We start from the raw sequence: 17,023 nt of genomic DNA on the forward strand, positions 1-17,023 counted from the left end.
GAATTGCAGGTAACAGTTCGGGATCAGAACATTGGGTCAGAGCACGACAGTTGGTAATCATCTCCATTCCTCGTCCAATCTATATAGACACGAAGGAGATACATGCAAATCTCTGCCAAAAGAAACTGTCGTGAAAGTCGTATTTGAGTCGCCCATGATTCCATCCCAACTCCTCCTGCTCGCACCAGTGGTATATGAACACAATCAACTTCCAATCCGTATTCGCATGATCTTTCCGACTCCAAAAACCAGTTGGAGTCGCGATCCTCCACCTCGTTTGCGTCTACACGTAATAGTTGTTGTGCCTCCGGCTGCTCGAGTGATGACTCCTCCCAGAGCTTCTCGGACGGTTGTAGTCCCTGCTGCCGCGGTAGTCGCGGCTGCCGGATCGTCGTCGGTTGTGCGATCCTGAAGAGCGGTACTCGCGCTTCACAGTCGTGCGGTCGTCGTTCTTGTGGTGGCGGTGTACGAGGAGAGCGAGGATCTAGAAACGTTTGTTAGCTGGTTGTCCTTCAAGCGCGAGGTTGCTGAGGTGTACTCACAAAAGTGACAAAGAACGCAATGATGTCGATTATCCCCAGCGCAAAGCTCGCCTTCAACATCGCGCAAGTCTTGTTTACACCCCAGTTAAAGTAACTTCCACTCGTCGTCACTCCCGCATTCAAATTCCCGCAATCCTGACCTGCAATGAATCGCATCACCACCACACCGCCGATGAACGCCCCGACGAAGCCCAAGTCGATGAGGGCGACGAAGATCGCATCATGCCTCGCGCGCAGGTACGCGATGAGGGTGAAGACGATCCATGCCAGCGCCAGCACCGAGACGATGAACAGAATGAGGATGTAGTTGGGCGTGAGCTGGTTGACCTTGACGTATTGGTGGACGAACCAGGCCAGCATGCCGACGATAGGGACGGTGATGACGAGCTCGAAGATGCGCCATGAGAGGAAGAGGAAGCCGGAGATGGCCATGTCGGGCTGTGGGTGTCGGGTATGTTGGGGTGGTGGGTTGGTGTGAGGGAGGTGGGGGTCGTCGCACGACTGTCGGGAGGTGATGGGTTACCGCAGATGTCGGGTGGAGGGTGTTGTTGTAGTTGTAGTACGGCGCGGATGCAGTAACCGGTTTCAATGCGACAAGACGGGAGGTGTTGGTAGTTGGTGATGTAAAGCTGCAGCTGCCCACTTCTTCGGCTTCCGCGGTCGTCGCTCTTGATCAGATGAAGGCTGACTCGACGAGGAACAAGTGCGATAGCAATGCACAAATAGGAATGAAGGTGGGTCGACAAGGCGATTGTGTGTGTACAAAGTCTAAGACCGTTGGGGTGGTGAAGAAGTGGTTTTATTATCATGTCTGCCTCCACGATAATACCGATGGCTGGTCCCCGCCATCTGAACCATCCCAGCCATTTCCACGTGAGATTGCGGAACCGGGAAGCGACGACCGTTGGAACTTGATCTTGACAGCCCGTGACGGCAGCCTAATCTAAATACCAAGGTCTTGACCCTCGTCTACCGTCCTCGGAAGCGTGAAGCAAGATTTGTTCATCTTGGTGTTGTGAAAGTGGCAAGGCGACAAGGCAATCCTGGAAAGCGGAGCCGGAAGACGCCGAGATCTCGACCTTGACCTCGACTTCACCTTGCGACATCACGAGTCAATTCTTTGGCAGGAGGTCGCTCTCGCTGTGTTGAATGACAGGACCTAGGTCGGTATAGCCGTGCATACGAGACAAGTCAGCGTTGTTGACCATGTCAACCAACTATCCACCCATCCGACTCAGGAAGCCACACCATGGCCTCGTCCGACGATGAAGCGTCGCCTCCTCCTCACGAAGCATCATCTCTCTACGACTGGCCTGGTAGCAGCAATGGCGTCACCCACACTCCCGGAAGTATTCACACCACCGGTCTTCCTGTGCTACCACGCCCGTCTTCAGACAGTAGCTTAGAAACTTCTTCATCCTCCGGCTCCCTAGATCGACCCAACCGCTGGCCAGGGCCCTCGAGCACCTACCACGACTACATCCAGCCTGAGCGCGCCTTGCTACAATCACTCACCCAACAGCGCGCCAACAATCTAAGCATCCACCTCTACAATGCCCACGCGCTCAAAGCCCGCGTCCGCGACCCAGATGTGGCCACCTCAGACGTGAAACCATACCACAGCAAGAAACGATGGGTCCGACAGAACCCAGACGGAAGTACCTCATGGCACCCGAAAGGCTACTGGACTGCCTGGCCATTACCGGCCGAGGGCGTGCCGAGGGAGCGGGAGCAATTTGGAGTGCCCTGGGAGGATGTCCTGGACGCTGATGGGTGTACGTTCAGGATGGAGGAGGGCTGGAGGCCGGGGAGGGAGATGGAGGAGGAGGTTTTGGCGATTATGTTGAGGTTGGGGAAGGAGAAGTGGAGGGAGAAGGTCGGGGAGGAGGAAGTCAGGGATGAGCTGAAGGAGGAGGATGAGGCGATCGAGGTGGAGTCTGCGATCGAGGTCGAGTCTGGAAGTCGAAACGAAGAGGGTGATGGGGATGACGATGTTGAGATGAAGGTGGAGAGTGGAGTTGAAGAAGTTGAGGACGACGGAGGTGAAGGGAGCGACCAGGGCTTCGACGGGGAATTGCATCAACCGTATGTCGACCCTAAGTTCCTCGCAGACGATGATGAAGCCGCGCGGATATTGCAACCGATGGTCTCGCACATCATGACCAAACTCGACGACCTCCTGCTCGGCCTCCACAAAAGCAACAAAGGCCGTCAGCGCTCTCATCACGGCACACCTCGCTCGCGCTCTCGACAACGCCGCTCGAAGTCGAGGAAGCATAGCCGCTCGAAGTCCAAAGCACGTACACCAATCGACGAGGACGGCGATGAAGACATCTACGGCGATGGGGACGATGATGCTCGTGCCGCCGAACCAGCAACCGACGAAAGCTCAGAAGAACGCACTCCTGGTCGCAAACCAAAGCGCGACCGCGCCCTCAACCTCCGCGACTGGAGCGAACTCCTCACCACAGCCTCCATCACCGACTGGTCCCCCACCGTCGTCCAACGTACCGCTCAGCGCTGCGCCGACCTCTTCGGCGAAACCACCGGCTTCGGTCTCCTCGACACTCCCGCTGCCCAGCCTCACGTCGACCTCACAGCAGAAGAAAACCGCGACCAAGCTGCCGACGAAGCCTTCATCATCAAAGACGACCCCGAAGACGCGATAAAATGGTGGTACTGCCCCATCGCGACCTGCAAACGCAAAGACGAGCCCATGCGACACGGGTTCCGATGGCGGGAGCATTTGAAGCGGGTGCACAAGTATTCGACGCGCGATGTGGAGAGGATGGAGGAGGCGGGCGCGTGGTATGTTTTAGGGGGGAGGAGGAGATAAGGGATTTATTTCTGGGGAAGGTTGGGCTGTTTTTGGACAGGGCTATAATGTACTGAGCGTGCGCGTGGATCTGTTGGTACTGGGTAAGGTACGCTTTACTCGGGTTTGTGGCAATCGAGCAGAGACCTTCGAGCATAGCTGGTGAGTACCTACCTACAGTAGGACCGCTTGGCATCGGGTGCTCGACGACACAGATATCCGCGAGCGCACAGGAACACGAGCGCAACCATCGATATCGACATAATTTGCAATGCTTCCTTCGAGCAAAAACTCTACCTCCCAGTATATCGCTCGTTGTCGGGTAAACTCCAATTTCCTCTACTTAGAAATAGTAGGCCGATGAACTCCGCCTCCAAACCGTGCATGATGTTCAGACCGAAGGATGGACCTTCTACACGGCAATCATACTCTGCATCTTAAGGCTCAGTTGGAGAATTGTTAATAGCACCACAAATAGAGTCCACGATGGAGGTAGCTATATGCACAGTATAAGGCTGCGCAGCCCTAGCCAGCATTGCAGCCGCATAGTAAATCGGGCAGGAACGACATATAATCCCTCGACACTTAAAGGCAAGAACGAATAGCTACCTTAACGATCGATAGTACAATTCCAAATGGCGACCTCACTTCATTCCCATTCACATTCGCAAGCGTCGCTCGATCGTGTCTACTTGCTGGAAACTTATCCCTTCACCCAACCGCCACGCAAACCCTCCATCATGGACACCTTCCTCGCAAACCTGCATAGCAAGGTGACTACCGCCTACCACGCCCAGGGCACACCCCTCGGATCCGCCGAGAACAGCACCCCTCCCTCCATCGACGAGAAATTTCCACAAGAATTCACCTTCCCGTCGAGCCGACAGCCCGCACCAGAATTCCGCCACCGCGCTCTCGCGCTCACGGCAGCGATACTGGGGTATACGCTCTTCGCCTACGACAACACCGTCATCGCCAACGTGCGGCCGAGAATCGTGCAAGATCTAGGCAATACCGCTGACCTCCCTCTCCTCTCGGTGGCGTACAACCTGGCTATCTTCTCTGCGAACCTCTTCTGGGGCCAGTTGTACCGGAGCTTCGATGCGAAATGGCTATTCTGCGCTGCGGTGCTGGTGTTCGAGATGGGAACGGCGGTTTGTGGTGCTGCGCCGAGTATTGGGGCGTTGGTTGGTGGACGGGTGATTGCTGGGTTGGGAGGTGGAGGGATTTATCTTGGGACGATGACGTTTGTGACAGCGATGACGAGTGGGGGGGAGAGGCCGAAGTGGTTGGCGTTGGTTGGGGTTGGGTATGCGGCGGGTTTGATGTGAGTATTCACTCATCTCTTGGCATCTTAGTGTAGTACTGACTTCCAGCAAGCGCAGGTCCAGTCATCGCAGGCGCATTCGCGGCAAGCGACCCTACCTGGCGCTGGAGCTTCTACCTCTTGCTTCCAATCGGCGCTGTCCTGGCTGCTGCATACCTCTTCCTGCTGCCTAGTCTCCACCCACCAGACGGCGAGCGCGGCGGTAGTCGACTCCGACGGATCGACTATCTCGGGTTCCTCTTCTTCACCACGGCCGTGGTTGGCTTCAACCTCTTCCCAGCGTTTGGTGGCTCGGAGTACAGCTGGTCGTCTCCCCAGGTGGTTGGACTTGCGGTCTGCTTCGCTATCGTTGTCGTGGCTTTTGCCGCGCAGCAGTATTTCTGCCTGCTGACCTCTCGCACCAACCGTTGCTTCCCAGGTCACTTGCTGGGTTGGTGGGAGATGTGTCTGCAGTGGGCTGCCATGTGCATGGTTATGTTGAGCATGGTAAGTCTCCTTCAACCATGAAGCATTCGACACAGGAGCACAGCTGATCTCAAAAATGTTCGCTGCTTAGTACGTCCCGCTCTACACCATCCCACTGCATCTCCAGTTCGTCTTCGGCGACGGCCACTCATCAGCGGTGTCAAGCTGGTGCCGTACGTCGGGACCATGGTCGTGGCACTGCTGGCGAGCGGCGGACTCATGCGCAAGCATCCGTTCTACATGGCCTACTTCCTGGTGGGCGGTCTGTTGATCGTGGCTGGCGGGGTCCTACTGCATTTCGCAACCCTGAAACGTGGCGACGGGTATCTGCTCGGTGTCAGCGTGCTGGTTTCTGCTGGTTGCGGCATATGCGGACAGACGGTGTGTGCACCGCAAAGTTCTTACTATACTCACTGCCGGAATGCTGATTTGTGATGCTCAGGCTTTCTCAGTCGCCCAGTGCAAGGTCAAGAAATCAGAAGACATTCCCGCCGCGACAACATTCATCGGCACAGCGCAAGTCGGCGGCGTTTCGATTGGACTCGTGACTTCAAACTCGATCTTCGTCAATCTGGCGACTAATCGCTTAGTCGACATCTTTCCTGACTCGCCGCGGAACGAGGTGGTGAATGCAGTGACAGGAGCGGACTCGTTGCTGCTCGAGACGCTGGCTCCCGCAGCACGTCGGCATGCGCTTGAGCTTGTGAAGTCCGCGGTTCAGGATGTGTATTGGCTCGTGGTGGGCAGCGGGGTCGTGCTGGTTGTGTTGGCGCTTTGTATGAAGAGAGAGCGGCTGTCGTGAGGCTCAGAGTGAGTACCACGGACCCCGATGCGCTGCAGGCAAAGCCGTGAGAAATGTGCGGAGTTGTAATACGTGCCTGTAAGCTCAGGGATGCTTCGCAATAGACTCATGTTCATGGTTTCGTTGTTGCTTCGGCCATGATGCGGTCCTGTTCCAAGGTAAACCTGGCATGAATTTCTTCACCGCACACTAGATCGATGATGTCCACTGCAGTCTGTCCAACAGAGTTGCGCGGCGACACGGATGCGCCAGCATGCAGGAGAGCGCCCATAGCTTCGCAGCTGTTCGTATAGATTGCGTGCCTGCTCATAACTTGAGCGTTAGCCACTGATACTAATGTGAGTAGGTATCAGGCGCTTACATTAGAGCCGTGTCGCCATACGAATCGGTCCCATCAATGTCCATACCAGCCTCGAGAAGCACTTTGATACTTTCCACATGGTCATGCTGTGCTGCGAGGTGAAGTGCATTGTACCGGTAAGGATTGGCGGAAACCGCAGGAGCACTCAAAGAGGCGCCCGCCTTAATCAGTGAACGTACACAGGCCACGTGGCCCCGGCGCGCTGCTTCCATGATCGGTGTAAGGCCCAAGGCCTCATTTGGGAGGTCCACATTGGCGCCGTATGCGATTAGCAAATCTAGACATCTTGGGTTGCTCTCGAATGAGGCCGCAAATAGCGCCGTCTCGGATCTGTTCTCTTTGTCTGTCGATTGAGCGTCGATGTTGCTCGCGTTGCGCCTCAATAAGCATTCCAGACAATCGAAACTGTGTCGGTACACAGCCACCGAGAGCGAGCTCAGGCGACCTTCGGACCAGTCCAGCCCAATAAAGCTGTGGTATTGAGGCTGTAGGCGCAGAAAAGTCTCGAGCCACTCTGCGTGGTTGAGTCGGGCCGCCTTGTGGACTGGATTGTTTGCAGCACGGCCACGTGATGATATCAGCTTATCAGCAGCCCCAGCTTCCAACAACGGTTCAATGACACGAGTGCGATTGTACCGTGCCGTGACTTGAAGTGGGGAGTAGAACGTCCGACGGCTCTGAGCCCTCGCGGATCGCCTGATGTCTGCAGGCGTCTCTATTTGAGAGCCAGCACCGGTAATGCCCGTCGTGTTGCCAAAAGAGCCTGCTGCATCCAAGTACTTGACCACGGAGTCTGCAACGCGCGCGAGTTGTTGGGTAATACGGGACGGATTTAGCGCCTGCAGCATGATAGCAACAACAGCAGAGTCATCGCTGAAGCAAGCAGCATGTAGCGGTGTTCCAAGAGCTCCAGCTGGCCTGTCGACTCCGGCCCTGCTCGCAAGTAAGATACGCACAACATTTGCGCGAGCCTTCATCGCAGCAAGACCTAAAGGAACTCCCCACACCTCATCGAAGGCATTTACGTCGGCGCCTGCATGCAGCAGTGCTCGCACCGTGTCTTCGAAGCCGGAAAATGCAGCCTCATGCAGAGCAGTGGTGCCGTAATTATTCTGGTAGTCCACGTCGGCGCCATCTCTGAGAAGCTTCTCGACCCGCCGCGTCTGGCCTTCCCCAGCAGCGCGGATCAAAGCAATGTTGCGGGTCTCTCTTTGCTCGATGTTGTCGTCAGCTAGCCTCAGTAGCGGCGGGTATACATTCGTGTAATCTGCGAACAGTCAGCAAGAAGCAACGTGTGTGTTGATGTGTCGCAGGTTTACTCACGGTTATTCGTATCCCCATAATGGTTCCCATTGTGCTGTCGCGAGTTGCCGCCGGCGCTGACGTCGGAGATGTGCAACATTTAGGAACATCGTCTCCTCGTAAGTATATACGCGAGTGCCTCCGAACTCCCGCAGCCGCCCTTTGTCACTCGCAAAGTAATAGAATGAACGGTAGGAGGTAGGAAAGCAAAAGAGCTCAGCCTTGTTGGTGGCGTGAGGTCCAGACGAAACCAGCTAACCCATTTCAATACTAGCAGGAATTGCAAGTGATCAATCAGCTTGCACGTGATCGATCAGCTTGAAACGTCAGTTGCATTTGAACTCGCTGATATCGAACGCACGCTGGGAACAATACACCCATAGCACTCCACTGCACCATCTGCGCCAGCCCAATATTACACGCCTAACAATTGCAGCCTCCAGCTCCACCAGCAGTATTCCCAGACTCCTGCCTCGTACCCAGATCGACACCCGCCGCCCGCCCAGCCGGTCCTCGCATCCCCCTCTGGCTGGCTTGCTCGATCGGCAGCTTCTTCGCAATCGCTGTGAACAGCTCCTTCACGTTCTCCGCCGTCTTCGCACTGGTCTCGAAGAACAGCAGGCCAGATTCCCGTGCGTAGGCTTCGGCGTCTGCGGTGGGTACGGCGCGCTTGTCGGGTTGCTCGGCGACAAGATCAGCCTTGTTGCCTGCGAGCGCGATGACGATGTTCTCGTTGGCTTGGCGTTGGAGCTCTTTCACCCACGACTTTGCCTTATCTAATGAGCTCTGTTCCAGATAATTAGTATGTTCCATGCTCGTGAGGATTTTGAAGCCGTACAGCTTGTGTGATATCGTAGACAACGACTGCGCAGTTCGCGTTCCGGTAGTACATGGGGGCCAGTGATTTGTATCGCTCTTGGCCTGCGGTATCCCATATCTCGAACTTGACCGTTGTTTGCTCGTCGAGGGCGATAGTTTGTGTGAGGAAGGCGGCGCCGATGGTGGATTCTCTGTAGTCGTCGAATTGGTCCTGAGGACTATGTCAGCTCTTCTGCGCAGCACAGCAAATGGGGATGCCGGCCTACCTTCACGAATCGCAGAACGAGTGAACTCTTTCCAACCGCGGACTCCCCTTGATAGTGTCAGCACATTACCAACGCCTATACAGCCAGACCGTACATACCCAGCAACACCAGCTTGAACTGCGCAAAGCGAGCGCCGCCTGGCCGACCGCCTTGTTGTACCCTGCTTGCCATCGCCAGGGATGCTGTGCTGTTTTCTCCTCTTGATAGTGCCCTGGCGCAGTATAGAATGCGTAGAAGTTGGTCGCTGTGTCGCTGAGTCAGAGGTGCTTGATATCGCTGTAGGTCGGACAGAGTTGTTGTGTCTTGTTGGCGGTCGTCGACTTGGTTGCTGAGACAAGGTTGCGCTTCGGAAGTAGGCGCAAGCGGAAGCTAGCACGTGCAGCGCAGTTCAACGTCACTCCCAAGCCTTCACGCGCCACTGGACACTGTCAGGCGCGCACAGAAGACACAACTTTCATATCTGGGGCTACACAAAGACAAGGATAACAACAAGACTCTATACATGCCCTCATAGACCACCGACAACTCGCCAAGATGAGTGCAATGCTCCCATTCCGGGACATCAACGTGCACGCCTCGTCGACATACTATGCCTTCTCGTCTCCTTCATCACCGAATGCGCCAACGCTCATAGTCGACCGGCCGTCTGGCGACTTGCGACTCAACGATGGCAAGGTCACGGGCGGCCATCGTGTCTCCAGCATATCTGGCATCCTGGGAATCATCAAGCTGCGACTAGGTACGATTTCAACGTATTTGTCCTTAGGAACAACATGCTAAGGCTCCGCAGACAGCTATGTGATCGCAATCACGAAGTCAACGCCCGTCGGACGGTTGAAGGGCCACCAAATCTACAAGATCGTCTCGACCGAGTTCATGCCACTCCGGGAGCGTAAGGTACGGGATCCGGATGAGGACACCTACCTCGCATATCTGGAAAATCTGATCAAGACCGGACCCATGTACTTCTCCTACTCCTTTGATCTCACCAATAGCTTCCAGCGGCAGACTTCGAGCGATGCCAAGCAACCACTGTGGCAACGTGCAGATGACCGCTTCTTCTGGAACCGCTTCGTTTCGTCCTCTCTCATCGACTTCCGGTTGGGCAAATCGTCGGGGAGGATGTCTTCTGGACCGCAGCCCGATGTCGACCCTTACATTCTGCCGGTCATGTTCGGAATGATGAGCGTCACCAATACTTCTGTCAAGGGCAACAGCATGACCTTCGTACTGATGACGCGAAGATCCAGACATCGGGCGGGAACTCGCTACCTCTCACGTGGGCTTGACGAGCAAGGACATGTGTCGAACTTCAACGAGACCGAGCAGACGATCATCCTCAACGACAGTGCTTCCAGTGGACCGACCAGCTATGCTGGAGACCAAGGCTTCGCGAATGGCAACCCAGTGGGCGGCAAGGAGACTCAGGTGCTGTCCTACGTCCAAACCAGAGGCAGCGTGCCAGTCTTCTGGGCCGAAGTCAACAGCCTACAATACACCCCAAAACTCACGATCCGCGGTGTCGAAAGCGCAGCAGGTGCCGCACGCAAGCACTTCGATGAGCAAATCTCCCTCTACGGCGAGAACTACATGGTCAACCTCGTCAACCAGAAAGGCCGAGAAGTGCGAGTCAAAGACGCCTACGAACAAATGGTCAAGATCCTCCAATCCTCGCCCCAAGAAGACCAAGAGTCCGGCCGCCGCTCCAACGAGCAATTCCACCTGATCGACTCCAAGGACTCTCGCAGCTGGTACGACCATCTGCACTACATCTACTTCGACTTCCATAACGAGACCAAAGGCCTCAAATTCCACCGCGCCCAGCTCCTGCTCGACCAGCTCAAAGACGGTCTCACAGCCGGCGCCTACTTCCACGGCATCGACAAGCCCTCCGGCGGTGTGGATGTCCGACGTAGACAGACCGCCGTCGTCCGCACGAACTGCATGGACTGTCTCGACCGCACCAACGTCGTGCAATCCATGCTCGGCCGCTGGACCCTCACGCGCATGCTGACCGAACTCAACGTCATCCGCGCCGGCGAGAGCGCGCAAGACGATCAAACGTTCGAACACCTCTTCCGCAACGTCTGGGCCGACAACGCAGACGTGGTCTCAAAATCGTACTCCGGCACCGGCGCGCTCAAAACGGACTTCACGCGCACAGGCGAGCGCACGAGAGGCGGCATGGTGCAGGACTTGAACAACAGCATCACGCGCTACGTCCGCAACAACTTCTACGACGGCCCGAGACAAGATGGTTTCGACCTCTTCCTCGGGAACTACCACCCCGACACCGCCTCCATCGGCTCCGCGCAGCAGTTCGCCGATCGCAGACCAGTCGCTGTCCAAGCGGTGCCGTATATGCTCGGCATGTGCATGTTCTTCGTCGTCGTAAGCGCGGGGACGAGCCGGATGCCGGACTCGACCGTGTGGCCTTTGCGGCTGTTTACGCTGTGTTGTCTCGGCGTGGCGGGGTATAGTGGGCGGTTTATGTGGAATTATGGGGGTTTGTATGTGAGTTTCATCCACCCTTGTCGTGGTGTGATGAATGTGAATGTGCTGACGTTGTGCGGTAGGTCAACTGGCCTAAGCTCAATACGCCGCAGTGGGCTGTGGAGGCTTACCAGGACACGCTTGAGCGTGCGCGCAAGGATCCGCTTGTTGGGTCGTTTATCGGGCGCAGCGCGAGCGAGTCTGGGAGTTTGGAAGAGGGCAAGAAGCGCAGGGAGTAAGAGTGTTCTCGATCAGTAGGGCAGCAGCGCGCATGGAAGAGAGTTTGATGGTTACCACTGCACCACTTCCAGCTCAATAGACTTGCAACGAGTATGACTTTCCCAAACGTCAACCATATACTTCCCGTCACTATATACACCTATACATGTATGACATGCAGCAGTCTATGCGACTCCACCAACGCTCTACCGCTTCTCGACCAGCAACACATGCAAAGCGGCATACCCCAGCACCAAGAACACAGCGCAGAAAATCGCCAAGCCCGCCGCATCGTCCTTCAACGCGAGATTGTTGAACCCGAAGCTCGACAGAATCGTTGAACCGGGGACTTGAATGTCCAGCCCGTACTTTTTATCTTCGAGACTGAGCGTGCGCACTTCATTGACGATCATGCCTTCGAAGGCGAAGTGGAAGATGGATAGCTGCATTGCTCCATCAGCACTGATCTAGTGTTATTAGAGGGGAAATCGAAACTCACCTGCTGCAACCACCTCGCCGGCCCCGGAATCGTCTTATGATTCAACAACGTGCCCCCAAACAACAGACTAAACAACATCACCAACACGCCCAACAGATTCGCCACCCCCTGGTTCTTGACGCAGATGCCGATGAACAGCACCACCGTCGCCGCCGCGAGGTTGAAGAGCACGATGAACATTATAAACTTCGCGAATTCGGGCCAGTGCGGGAGTAAACCCGTCATCGGGTACACGATCGCGCCCATGACGATTGGTGGAAGGATGCGGAGGGGCACGATGTCCAGGACGAGTTTGGCGAGGTAGTAGGAGAGGGGGTGGTAGTACCCTTTTGCGCGCTCACGCAGGAAGAGCAACCGCTCCGGCGCGAATACAGTCAAAGAAGTTAGAGTAGAGAAGCCGAACAATGCCAGCAGGAAGAGGAAGCAGCCGAGCCGGTTCTGGAAGCCTTCGATGTCGTCCGTGAGGCCGTAATACAGGTAGCCGGTCAGCACGGCGAGGACGAGCGCCGTCGCGTAGTGCGTGAGCATGAGCAGCGGGTTGCGGTAGAGGTTGCGCCAGGTGCGGCGGGAGAGGATGAGGAATTGGGTTGGGAGGTGGGGTTTGCGGTAGCCGCGGACTTTGAGGGGGTGGGAGAGGGTGCCGTTGGGTTGCCCGCCGCCGCCGTTGGGTTCGGAGGAGGGGGTGGTGGTGGCGTGTTCGATGGAGGCGTGAAGGTCGGAGGAGACGGAGGATTCGGCGAAGGCGGCGACGAGGTGGTCGAGGTTGGAGGTTGGGATGTCCGCGGTCGGTGGGAGGGCGTGGGAGTCCGAGAGGCTGGGTGGGGGTTGTTGACGGAGGCGGACGGAGTCGGGGTCGCGTTCGAGAATGCTGTCGCCGGCGCTTCGCACGCTGGTGGGCGTGTGGGTGTTTTCGGAGGTGTCGCGGCGGCTATATAGCTGGCGCTCTTGTTGTTGGCGGACGCTCGATTTCCTGCTTGCCTTTGGTCGGACAGATGATCGATCTTCGATGCTGCCGCTCACGCTGGGCACGCTTTTGACGGCCATGGTCGAGCTAGCTCTGGTCATTCTGCCGTTCTCAATCGATGATAGGTAGCTCGGGTCGTCTTCATCATCATCCTCAGACTCCACTGGCGTACCCGCATGCATCGTCAGGTCTACAAGGTAGTCGGCGATGTTGAAGCCAGGTGGACAAGAGTAGCCGATGCTATCGAAATAGCTCTGGCACCTGTTGAATGGTCCACTGTACACCAGTCGGCCCTCAGCGAGCAGCATGAGCTGGTCAAACAAGGCCACAATGTTCGAGCGCGGTTGGTGTATGGTGAACACGACAGTCCTGTTGTAAGTCTTGACGAGCGTGACCAGGCATTCCACTACGTTGAACGCATTGTATGCATCCAGACCAGAAGTAGGCTCGTCCAGGAAGAGGATACTCGGACTTGTCACCAGCTCGCAAGCTATGCCCACTCTTCGTTTCTCGCCACCGGAAATGCCACGACCTGCACCTTCTTCTGAGTCGATGAGCTGATGTCGGATGTTGTAGATTCCTAGTTGTCTCTCGACATCTTCGACCTTCTGCTCTTTCGCATTACGGCTCATCTCCTTGGGTAAGCGGAGGAGTGCCGAGTCCAAGATGGTCTCATGGACGGTCAACGTAGGCAGCATGGCATCGTCTTGGTCCACAAAGCCGATGACACTTCTAAAGTCATCATTCGACACCTTTTCACCATTCAACCAGAAGTCGCCCATGGCCATACCGCGCTTCTTCTTCCGCGCCAGAATGTCCAAGAAAGAAGTCTTGCCAGCACCGGACGCACCCATGATGGCCAACAGCTCCCCCGGATGCACAGCGCCGGCAATGTCAGACAGAATCTTCTTGCCCTTAAGCTCATAATGAACGTTCTCGAAGTACAGTGCAGCAGGCTTATGGTCAGCCAGCAGCCGCGCATTCTCTTCCTCCTCATCGGTGTCCAGCCGAACACGTCCATATCTCGCAGCACGTCTTCGATTCAACAGAAAGACGAGCAGTATGACAGCAAGAATGAAAAGCGCAAGTCCTGCAATCACACCAGCGATCAAAGGCGTATTGATCTTCTTGATCGGTCGCTCGTACCCAGGCACCTCGGTGTTGTGCAGGCATTCGCCACCACGGCAGTCAAGGTAAATACTCGGATCGCCGAAGATCTGTCCGATCAAGTCGTTCATGTTCGGCTCCGAGAAGACACTGCCATCTCTGTCCGACCCGCCATCTGTTTTGATCGTCTTGAAGGATGCCGGGCCCTGGATGGACTGCTCCAGGAAGTCTGTAAGATCCACACCACCCTTTGCGCCACACAACATGCGATCAGGTACGCACTTGCATTTGAGGTGCTCGCACTTGTACGTCGTGGTGTTTCTGTTGTTCGTCTCCTCTCGCGACCATTCGCACTCGTCCAACGCACAGTAGAAGCTTTCTTTCTGCTTCACCCAGAATTGAAAGTTGCAATCCTTCCTCGCCGCGTTGCAACTAAACGTCGCCTGCGGAATCCCATCATGCTTCAACTGATCCACAATCTTCTTGTTCGTAATATTGCACATCTGGAAGTTCTCGTTGACTACCACGCCATCCGTATAGCACACCGCATTATCCTTCTGATCCCCCGGCATGAACGGCCGACACGCATCGTTGGTCTGGCAGGTATTGCAGTTGACACCCTCCCAGCCATCCTTGCACTGGCATTTCTGCTTGTTGCGCGGAGAGCGGTTGTTGCCGTCGGCGAGAGAGCCGCAGAGGGGTTTGCTGCAGTCCTCGCCGCCAAAGCCTGGCGGGCATTCGCAGCGGCCGCTGGCTTGGGAGCAGTTTGCGAATTGCTGGCAGGTGAAGTCGGAGCGGTTGCAGTCGAAGCACGGCGGGCAGTCTTTGGGCCGGTCGTCGTAGGCGGAGAAGATGTCGGGTTGGGAGAGGAGGGCGTCGTTGGTGGAGTAGTAGAGATCTGAAGGGGAGTCGGCGTACGCTATCGAGGGTAGTGTTGATAACGCCACCACGGCGGCGGCCTGGAGGAGTTGTCTCATCGTGGATGAGTGAGGTCGAGTATACAGCTGAGGTCGGGCCTTGATAGGCGAGTAGATGATCACCGCATCGAGTTGACTGTGAGATGGTCGAGGATGAAGCTGTACAGAAGAATGTACAACTATCTCCCAGAAGTTAAGCTTCGATCGGACAGGCACGTGGTAGAGGTAGCTAGTCGAAGAGGGAAGGTGTTGTCAAGTGGCGGGCAAGCTGCGGCTATACAGCGCCGTCGATCCGTCATTCACTTCCTTCTCGGCGTTGACCATTCCGAGTACTATCGGAAAATAAGTACATCGAGGCCGACGACGTCTCGTCTTCTTTGGTCGTATATCGAGGTTATCGCACTTGTTGTCGCGACGCCGGGGTTCCATCGTGCGCTCTATCGAGGCTTCTTGGATCTAACCTCCAGTCCGTAGGGCGTTGGTGGAGCAGAGCGGAGTAAAAGCAGGTACAAGAAGTTAATGCTTTCCTTCATCTCGTATCATTGTCTCTTCTGACATATTCAATCATTTTCGTGTATACGTCGTCCTCCAGAAAGAAGATAATAGACCACAATGGCGCCTCCACCACCATTCCACGTCGAGCAGGTGAGTACACGAGACATACTGAACAACCAATTCCCTCCACTAACAGACTATGTTTAGTGGATGGACGACCACGAAACAACGGCCAAATACAACCTTGCCGAGACCTGCTGCGCCAGTATCTCCATTGACGAGCTCCTCGCCCTCTCCGAAGACAAAAAGGCTACGGTTTCCAGCGTCCTCGACTCCTCCGCCATCCAGAACTACGGCGATATACCCGGCTCTCATCCCCTCCGCGAGAACCTCAGCCGTCTCTACTCAAGCAAAGCCGGCTCTCCCCTGCCTCCCGACAACATCCTCATCACCCCCGGCGCCATCGCGGCGAACCACCTCGTCTTTTACGCTCTGCTGAGTCCGGGAGATCATGTGATATGCCACTACCCAACGTACCAGCAACTGTACTCCGTCCCAGCCTCCCTCGGCGCAGACGTGTCGCTCTGGCACTCCGACCCCTCCAACGCCTGGCTCCCAGACTTCTCCGCCCTCGAGTCCCTGGTCACGGACAAGACCAAACTCCTCATCCTCAACAACCCGCAAAACCCCACCGGCGCCATCCTCCCTCGCCCTCTTCTCGAGAAAATCGTCGAGTTGGCCGAGAAACACAACATAATCATCTTAAGCGACGAAGTATACCGCCCACTCTTCCACAGCATAACACCCCTAGACCCCAACTTCCCGCCCTCAATCCTCTCCCTAGGCTACCGCAACACCATCGCCACGGGCAGTCTGAGTAAAGCCTACTCCCTCGCCGGCCTCCGCGTAGGCTGGGCCGCTTCCCGCAGTCCAGAAATCGTGGCCAAGCTCGCGAGCGCCCGGCACTACACCACCATCTCCGTGTCCAAACTGGATCAAGCGGTCGCTTCGTTCGCGCTTTCGCCGGAAACGATCCATGCGCTGTTGGGAAGGAATGTCCAGTTGGCGAAGACGAATTTGGAGGTACTGGATAAGTGGATCACGAAGCATGATGAATACTGCAGCTACGTCCGCCCCGTGGCGGGGACGACGGCTTTTGTCAAGTTTGAGAGGGAGGGGAAGGCGGTGAATGCGAGGGCGTTGTGTGAGGCGTTGCAGGAAAGGACGGGTGTTATGTTTTTGCCGGGGGATGTGGGGTTTGGGGAGGAGTGGAGGGGGTATGTGAGGGTTGGGTATGTTAATAGGACGGAGGTGTTGAGGGAGGGGTTGGAGGAGGCGAGGAAGTTTATGCGGAGGGAGTTTGATGAGGTGCCGCTTGCGGAAGAGTGAGTGGATGAGGAGGGGGTTGGGAGGGGTGGTGGTGAGGTTGGCTACTATGCATTATGGTTTGTTGCTACGTAAATCTGTTCAAATGCCCGGCATCTTGTGCTGTTGTTCGTGACAGCCAGAACGCAAACGCAGTTGAGAAGCTTCAGCAAATTCATCTCACCTCCCAACCAGACAGACATGATCCGAACACCAGCACATCGTAACCCAGCTTCACAGCTCAACACTCAGCCCCTAGATCTCG

The 17,023-nt window shown here is 56.0% G+C and overlaps 8 protein-coding genes across 8 annotated transcripts; 4 read left to right on the top strand and 4 right to left on the bottom strand.

Moving 5' to 3' along the window:
• Window positions 1–283: 283 nt before the first annotated feature.
• On the bottom strand, window positions 284–974 carry LTR77_011036 (uncharacterized protein; the record flags this gene model as incomplete). The annotated part of the gene is made up of 2 exons (XM_064808249.1): window positions 284–484; window positions 543–974. The coding sequence occupies 2 exons, from the start codon at window positions 972–974 to the stop codon at window positions 284–286; spliced, it is 633 nt and encodes a 210-aa protein (XP_064653571.1).
• Window positions 975–1,791: 817 nt separating this feature from the next.
• Window positions 1,792–3,378, top strand: LTR77_011037 (uncharacterized protein; the record flags this gene model as incomplete). Its single annotated transcript, XM_064808250.1, has 1 exon — window positions 1,792–3,378. One exon carries the CDS (start codon window positions 1,792–1,794, stop codon window positions 3,376–3,378), a length of 1,587 nt encoding a protein of 528 aa, XP_064653572.1.
• Window positions 3,379–4,097: 719 nt separating this feature from the next.
• LTR77_011038 (uncharacterized protein) lies at window positions 4,098–5,951 on the top strand (the record flags this gene model as incomplete). Its single annotated transcript, XM_064808251.1, has 5 exons — window positions 4,098–4,684; window positions 4,738–5,170; window positions 5,241–5,275; window positions 5,305–5,530; window positions 5,592–5,951. 5 exons carry the CDS (start codon window positions 4,098–4,100, stop codon window positions 5,949–5,951), a joined length of 1,641 nt encoding a protein of 546 aa, XP_064653573.1.
• Window positions 5,952–6,063: 112 nt separating this feature from the next.
• On the bottom strand, window positions 6,064–7,714 carry LTR77_011039 (uncharacterized protein; the record flags this gene model as incomplete). The annotated part of the gene is made up of 3 exons (XM_064808252.1): window positions 6,064–6,253; window positions 6,313–7,579; window positions 7,636–7,714. The coding sequence occupies 3 exons, from the start codon at window positions 7,712–7,714 to the stop codon at window positions 6,064–6,066; spliced, it is 1,536 nt and encodes a 511-aa protein (XP_064653574.1).
• Window positions 7,715–8,037: 323 nt separating this feature from the next.
• On the bottom strand, window positions 8,038–8,870 carry YPT52 (GTP-binding protein of the rab/ypt; the record flags this gene model as incomplete). The annotated part of the gene is made up of 4 exons (XM_064808253.1): window positions 8,038–8,400; window positions 8,453–8,644; window positions 8,700–8,746; window positions 8,798–8,870. 4 exons carry the CDS (start codon window positions 8,868–8,870, stop codon window positions 8,038–8,040), a joined length of 675 nt encoding a protein of 224 aa, XP_064653575.1.
• Window positions 8,871–9,233: 363 nt separating this feature from the next.
• On the top strand, window positions 9,234–11,431 carry SAC1 (Phosphoinositide phosphatase sac1; the record flags this gene model as incomplete). The annotated part of the gene is made up of 3 exons (XM_064808254.1): window positions 9,234–9,438; window positions 9,490–11,213; window positions 11,276–11,431. The coding sequence occupies 3 exons, from the start codon at window positions 9,234–9,236 to the stop codon at window positions 11,429–11,431; spliced, it is 2,085 nt and encodes a 694-aa protein (XP_064653576.1).
• Window positions 11,432–11,617: 186 nt separating this feature from the next.
• Window positions 11,618–14,958, bottom strand: ADP1 (FAD-dependent urate hydroxylase; the record flags this gene model as incomplete). The annotated part of the gene is made up of 2 exons (XM_064808255.1): window positions 11,618–11,878; window positions 11,911–14,958. 2 exons carry the CDS (start codon window positions 14,956–14,958, stop codon window positions 11,618–11,620), a joined length of 3,309 nt encoding a protein of 1,102 aa, XP_064653577.1.
• A 552-nt stretch (window positions 14,959–15,510) lies between these two features.
• Window positions 15,511–16,782, top strand: LTR77_011043 (uncharacterized protein; the record flags this gene model as incomplete). Its single annotated transcript, XM_064808256.1, has 2 exons — window positions 15,511–15,543; window positions 15,601–16,782. 2 exons carry the CDS (start codon window positions 15,511–15,513, stop codon window positions 16,780–16,782), a joined length of 1,215 nt encoding a protein of 404 aa, XP_064653578.1.
• Window positions 16,783–17,023: the final 241 nt, after the last annotated feature.

The sequence above is a fragment of the Saxophila tyrrhenica genome, assembly GCF_035928015.1.
Source record: "Saxophila tyrrhenica strain CCFEE 5935 chromosome Unknown scaffold_30, whole genome shotgun sequence".
NCBI classification, from domain to species: domain Eukaryota; kingdom Fungi; phylum Ascomycota; class Dothideomycetes; order Mycosphaerellales; family Extremaceae; genus Saxophila; species Saxophila tyrrhenica.